This window comes from Colobus angolensis, unplaced genomic scaffold, assembly GCF_000951035.1.
Source record: "Colobus angolensis palliatus isolate OR3802 unplaced genomic scaffold, Cang.pa_1.0 Scaffold9, whole genome shotgun sequence".
NCBI lineage: Eukaryota > Metazoa > Chordata > Mammalia > Primates > Cercopithecidae > Colobus > Colobus angolensis.
In genome coordinates, this window is record NW_012122931.1 from 3,655,214 (window position 1) to 3,662,378 (window position 7,165).

Consider the following 7,165-nt stretch of genomic DNA (forward strand, 5'->3'; position numbering starts at 1 on the left):
AAAAAAAAAAAAAAAACAAAAGTAAATAAAAAATAAGAATAAACTCTCCATAGTCGGTTTCCTCATCTGCAAAATGGCAAAAGAGTAACTGTCCTCGCATAAAAAAGTGAGTATAAGAATTCTGTAAGATCACATGTGTGAATAGCTTAGCGTGGGCCTGGTGTCCAGACAACGTGCAGAGCGTGGCAATTCTCCCTCCTCTTATTACGAATGATAATTGAAAATGCATGCTGCCACATGGGTGAATCTGGATGACTTTCTGCTAAGTGAAATAAGTCAGTCAAAAGAGGACAAATAAGGCTGGGCACGGTGGCTCACGCTTGTGATCCCAGCACTTTGGGAGGCCTAGGCAGGAGGATCACTTGAACCCAGGAGTTTGAGACCAGCCTGGGCAACATAAGGAGCATATTTTTTTGTCTCGAAAAAAAAAACAAAAAAGATTAGCTGGGTGTGGTGGTGCGTGCCTGTGGTCCCAGCTACTTGGAAGGCTGAAGTGGAAGAATTGCTTGAGCCCAGGAGTTTGAAGCTGCAGTGAGCCACGATTGCACCACTGCACTTCAGCCTGGGTAACAGAGCAAGATCCTGTCTCCAAAAAAATTTTAAAAGTACAAATACTGTATACTGCCAGTTATATGAGGTCCCCAGAGTAGTCAAATTCTTTTCTTGAGACAGAGTCTCACTCTGTCGCCCGGGCTGGAGTGCAGTGTTGCGATCTGGGCTCACTGCAACCTCTGCCTCCCAGGTTCAAGTGATTCTCCTGCCTCAGCCTCCTGTGTAGCTGAGACTACAGGCATGTGCCACTATGCTTGACTATTTTTTTTTATATCTTTAGAAGAGACAGGGTTTCACCATGTTGGTCCAGCTGGTCTCAAACTCCTGAACTCAAATGATCCGCCCGCCTCAGACTCTCAAAGTGCTGGGATTACAGGCATGAGCTACCGCACCTGGCCCAGAGTAGTCAAATTCATAGAAACAGAAAGTAGAATGATGGCTGCCAGGGGCTGGGGGAGGGAAATGGGGGGGTTAGTGTTTCAGGAAGACAGAGCTTCAGTTGGAGATGATGAAAGTGTTCTGGTAGTGGTGATGATCACGCAGCAATGAATATACTTAATGCTGCTGAACTGTACACTTCAAAATGGTTAAGATGGAAAATATTATGTGTCTTTAACAATTTCAAAAAATACATGCTCTTCTTTTCAGTCCAACTGCCCTGTCTGCTGTCTCCTGAGCCTCCCCACAACACTGGGCCTCTGGGACCTTCGTGCCTTGGGAGGTGCTATTCCCTTCATCCAAAATGCCTCCTTGCTAAGGCCCGTCTTGAATCTGACCTCCTTCCTACGAGCCGCTATTTACTCACTCTCAACATATACCACGCACTGTGTTAAGCGCTTTCTAAACCACCCCATTGTTACTCCCATTTTCCAGATGGGGGATCCGAGGCTCAGAGAGGTGGAGTGACTTGCCCAAGGTCTAAGGGCCAAAGAAGGGACAGAGCCAGAGTTGAATCTTGGTCTGATCCCAAACCAGCACCCGATGCCACATTTTCTGCCATGACAGTCTTTCTTCTTCTCCTGAACCCTCAGCTGCTGAGGGCTGATCTGCTCACCCGGTGCCTGTAGGTATTCTTGACAACGGTGAGTTCTGTGTGCCCCCCTGCCCCACCCCCAAGAATAGAGGCCTCTGGAGGCACAAAGAGTTACTCAAAGTGAACTCACTTCTAGATGCCAACCCTGTCTTACATGGCACAGGGGGTTGGGCGTGGTTATAAATGCTTGTGATTGACCACAAAGATGGGGATGCGGGAAGCATGGTGATGAGGACAAGGAGGAAATCTTCCCCAGGACTGGAGCTCACAGGAAGATCTGATCCTAGAGGTGCCCCACGGACCCAGGGGTTCAAGGCCCAGCCTTGGGGCCTCCTTACCCAGCCTGGCAAGCAGCTCTGACAAGGCCTTGATGTCCTTCTCCAGGGAGATGCGTGATTCCCGGATCTGCTGCTCCATCTCGTTCAGCCCAGCACCCACCTTCCAGGGGGAGGAGGAAGAAACAGCTTGAATGGCACCCCCACCCTGGCTGCCAGGGGCAGGAGGCAATAGCGCGGGGGCCCTGGCACACGTACCTGCTCAGCTTCCTCCAGCTCCTGTCGGCGTGCTTCAGAATCCAGCACCTGCCGGGACGCCTGTTGGAGCGTGGCTTGCGTCTGGCTGGTGAGCCGGCTGGCACGGCGGTGCGCCTGGTTCCCCTCCCTCAGCAAGGCCTTGGCAAGCTATGGGATGGGTGGCAGTGGCAGGGAGAAGAGGTGAGTGCAGTAAGTCCTTTTGGAGGTAAATAGCTCTTATGGCAATAATGTCAAGCAGTCTGTACCGGGCAGATCATTCATTCATTCATGCATGCAACAAATACGTACTGAATGCAGGCTGAGTGCTGGGCACAGTGCAGACTGCTGGATATCACACATTTCTCTCAGGAGGAGAAATTCCCACTATTTTACAGATGAGGAAACAGAGGCACAGAGGGGAGGAGGGGCTGGCCAAAGCCCAAGTGGCATGACAAGAGATCAAGCCAGGGGGCCCCTACAGCAAATCCAGCACTTTTCCTAGGCACCATAAAGACAGTTTCCTTGGTGTGTGAGCAACAGAACCAGCAGCAGAGCTGGGGAGATATGCGATGATTAGAATTTGGCACCAATTTTTAAAAAGCCTAGTTAAAATCAGCCAGGGCTGGGTGTAGTGGCTCATGCCTATGGTCCCAGCACTTTGGGAGGCTGAGGCAGGAGGCTTGCTTGAGGCCAGAGGTTCAAGACCAGCCTGGGCAACATAGTGAGACCCCAGTCTTTTTCTTTCTTTCTTTTTTTTTTTTTTTGGTTTGAGGCAGAGTCTTACTCTGTCGCCCAGGCTGGAGTGCAGTGCTGCAACCGGCTCACTGCAACCTCCACTTCCCAGGTTCAAGTAATTCTTGTGTCTCAGCCTCTGGAGTGGTTGGGACTACAGGTGCACGACACTATGCCCAGCTAATTTTTTTGTATTTTTAGTAGAGACAGGGTTTTACCATGTTGGCCAGGCTGGTCTCGAACTCCTGACCTCAAGTGATCTGCACCTCAGCCTCCCAAAGTGCTGGGATTACAAGTGTGAGCCACTGCGCCTGGCCTGATTTTTCTATTTTTAGTAGAGACATGGTTTCACCATGTTGGTCAGGCTGGTCTTGAACTTCTAACCTCCTGTGATCCACCCACCTTGGCCTCCCAAAGTGCTGGGATTGCAGGCGTGAGCCACCGCATCCAACCCCAAGTGGCTTCTTCTAACCCTGCAGGATTCCACTGGGCCCCAGGGCTCCCCAAGGCCCTGGATCTCCTGGGTAAGCAGCTGCGAGCACCAAGCCAGGGTGCAAGAGAAGGCAGAGGGGAGCCAAGGCCCTGCTGACCTGGGAGGACCTCAAGAGGCCCCACTGCCCACAGCAAAATCCAAACAGCCTGGTCTTCAAAGAGATTCAGAAATGGGTTACAGCCCCCACTCTACCTGCCCAGGCTGCCTAGGGCTCCTGGAGCAGGGGCCAGGCATGTGCTGATCATTCCGCATCCCCAGGCCAAGCACAAGGCGGACACAGAGTATGACAAGTGAATGAACGACAGTGACAATGCAGGAAAGGTTGAAGACAGTGTCTACTCCATGATAGGGCCTTAGGTGTCGACTAGGGGCTACCTGCACGCACTCTGAGTCACTTGGACCCGCAGGTGAGCCATGGCTTCCCCACCAGCTGGCTGTGGGACCCTGGGCACATTATCTAAACTCTGTACTAAGCTGGGTGTGGTAGCTCTCTCCTGTAATCCTAGCACTTTGGGAACCTGAAGTGGGAGCATCCCTTGAGGCCAGGAGTTCAACATCAGCTTGGTTAACATAATGAGATGCTGTCTCTATAAAAAACAAAAGTTGGCCGGGCGCAGTGGCTCAAGCCTGTAATCCCAGCACTTTGGGAGGCTGAGGCAGGAGAACTGCTTGAACCTGGGAGGTAGAGGATGCAGTGGGCCGAGATCATGCCATTGCACTCCAGCCTGGGCGACACAGCGAGACTCCGTCTCAAAAAAATAAATAAATAAATAAAGAGAAAAGAACAAAGTAGATACAGGAGAGGAGAGCAGAGACAGAGACCAAGAAGAGAGGTGGGAGGGGGAAAGAGGGAAGCCAACCTATCCTGGAAGCCTCAGGCTCCCCTCCCTAGGCTATCTCCAACACCTAGCAGCCTTTTTTACCCCAGGGTTCCAAGCTACCCTCCCAACACCGCTTTTCTGCTGAAATCACCTCAGGAGAGGTTTGGGGCTTGCGGCCAAGAGCGCTGACTGAGCAGCTCCAATATCCCACCCCATTCAACCTGGGTTCCTGGAGTGATGCAAGCTGGCCGAGCCCCCACCCTGCAGGCCCCGGACTGTTGTCTACCCTCTTGCCTGGATTGCTTCCTCCTCTGCCTCCCCACCCTTCAAGGCCCAACCCACACCCTCCCACTCCTGGATGGCACCCTTCCCTGATCCTCACCATCCTTGGACACTTGGCTGTGAGTTCGTCTCCAGCCTGAACCAGAGGTCAGCTGAGGGCCTCTCTGCACCCCACCCCTCCAACGCCCCAGCTCCTAGGCTTTGCGTGGTAGGTACCTGTGATCACACGACCCCAGAAAAACCCTCTAATGGGAGGTACTGGCCCAGCCACGAGCTCAGCTTTTGCCACCTTCCTACCAGCGTCCGGTCCACACGCTGGCCACCTACTAGGTGTGTCACGTGCACACCCACAGCCAGGGCCCTGGCTGCCCACCAGTGGGGGAGGGTGAGAGGCACACCACCGTGCCCAGTAAAAGGGTCCTTTATTTCCACGTTAAACAGAATTGGTCTGTGCTGCTGCCCTACCCCTGCCCCTGTCAGGGGAGCCATGGGAGGGGGCTGAGCCCACAGAGGTGCCTGTCTTCCCAATGCCAAGGCCTTGCCATCTGCTGGAAGAGGGCCTGGGAGAGGGATGCCAAGAGGAAATGCTGAGGAGTCCTGGGCAGAGGCCGGCATGTGGGCCTGGCCACAGGGCGATTTCCAGGCAGGACAGACCGGAATGGCAGCCAGGCTTGCACACCCTTGTGGCCTCCCGCATGGCAAGTGGTGCTGCAGGGCTGGTTTGGAAAGCGTCAATTAAAGGTCAACTGGGTTGCTGGGGGCACAAAGGCGTGCTCCTGGTAGCCTGAGCCCCCTGACCTAGGCGCTCTTGGGCCTGGCTCTTTGGATAGATCACACGCTGAAGTGGGTACAGGCCAGGATGGGACATTCCCTCAGGGCGTCTGGTGCAGTCCCAGGACCCTGAGAGGGAAGCATCCAGTGAAGCCAGTGGCACTCCCGCCAGGAGTGGGCCTTGCTCTAGCCGGACTAGCAGGCCTGGCCATGGCCTCAGGGTCTCAGATTCCACTGCTGAGAACCCTCCCAGGATCTTGCATTTCTTGGGCCTGTTGGTCCTCTGGCTGTGCCGGGCTGTGGGGCGTGCATGCAGCAACACAGGTCAGGGAGCTGCCGTGAAACACAGGGCAGCCAGCTCTGGGACTAGGGGCTTCGGCTGTTGCTGACCCCCTTGATCTCTGCAGATCTGCTGAGACCTCCCTGCTGTCTGGAGTGAGTGGATGTAGCACCCCAGGGCATCTCATGTAACAACTTGCCCAACATCCAGAGGGTGCCTAGCACACAGGTGGCTCTCACAACAGCTGTGGACTGTAATGTGTGTGGACCGTAAGTTGTAGACTGGATGGACCTGAACACATGTGGGTCATACACACAGTCATGCACCCTCACGTGTGTATGTTATTGACACTGGGGTGTGCCTGTTTATGCATGTGCAGGGGTGAGTGTGCACTGATACCCGGGTGATACGCACATTCCGTCCTGCTAGCAGGGAAGAAGCCACAGACAGAATCGGCAGGGAGTGTGACTATTCACGTGGGGGCGAGTTCACAGCAGCCGGCTCCGGGGCACGCCTGTGTGGGAACACCTGTGGGGTAGTGTGCGCACCCCGGATCATGTAAACAGCAGGTGGGGAAGTGTGTGCCGGGGATCTGGGCAGCCCTCACTGCCAGCTGGCACAGTTCTCGGGCAGGCTGTGCAGAATGGCCTCCAGGTTCCGTTTGTCGGCACGGATCTCGGCGAGGTCGCTCTCGAAGCCCTGGATCTGCAGCTCCTGTAGCTCGGATTCCTGCTCCAGCAGCCTGAGTTTCCTCTGCAAGGCCCCCGGGGAGTCCAGCTGCAGCCTCAGGCGTTCTAGTGCCCACTGAGTCTCGTTCAGGGCCTGGGCTGGGGCTTGATGGGTGTCCAGTGACCCTGTAGTGGGGCACAAACAGCCTCATTGTGAGCCAGCAGCCCTGCAGGCCCCAGGGCACCCCCCAGCCCCTGAGCCTCTCCCCAGCTCAGGCCTCCCAGGATTCCAACAGCCCGCCATCCACCAGGGAAAGACGGGGACCAGAAGGTCTGGGAGGGGTGAGGAACCATGCATCCCAACGGGCCCCTAGGCAGACTCGGGAACATCCTCCTGGGTGGCACTTGACAAATGTCATTTTCGTTGATGGTTTTATTATTATTGTCAAAAAAGAAGGCCTCAAGTGAGTCCTCTCTGAGTCTTAGTTTACTCATTTACAAAACAGTGTGGGAGAGAGGCCCCTGTGATTTTTGCCGGCTCGAACATGCTGGCTCAATTCACTGACACACGTATTTACAGATGCTGCCTGTGGGCCTGGATATGGGCAGTCACTGGGGTAAACCACAGGGTCTCTGGCTTCAGAGCGAGGCAGTGAGGCAGCTGGATCAGGGACTGCAGGCCTGGAAGGCGGCAGCAGGGTCCTGGTTCTGGCCCCTGTGTGTCTTCATACTACTTCCTGGGGTTAAGGACTTCTCTGTGTCTCCCCAAGCATCGACCCTAACCCTAACCCTAACCCTAACCCTAACCCTAACCCCAACCCCAACCCTGGGGCCAGGTGCTCACATTAGAACTGCTAGCAATGGTGATGGACTAGAATCTGCAGGCTGCCTCTCTCCCATCTGGCCCTTGTCACCTTGTCACTAAGTGTAATGTTTAACAGAAAGATGGATCTCAGCCAGGTGGGAGAGTGATGGCAATGGGGAGGTAAGTCCAAAGTGGCTTTTTTTTTTTTTTTTTTTG

At 54.4% G+C, this 7,165-nt stretch overlaps 1 protein-coding gene across 1 annotated transcript in view; it reads right to left on the bottom strand.

The window, feature by feature from the left end:
• The window catches only part of LAMC3 (laminin, gamma 3), a 76,242-nt gene that overhangs the window by 3,170 nt on the left and 65,907 nt on the right, over positions 1–7,165 (bottom strand). The window contains exons 24-25 of the mRNA XM_011931434.1: positions 2,119–2,265; positions 1,924–2,023 (exon numbers count right to left, since the gene is read on the bottom strand). Of these exons, the coding sequence (XP_011786824.1) occupies positions 1,924–2,023; positions 2,119–2,265 (247 nt within the window). The remainder of the gene's footprint in view (positions 1–1,923; positions 2,024–2,118; positions 2,266–7,165) is intronic.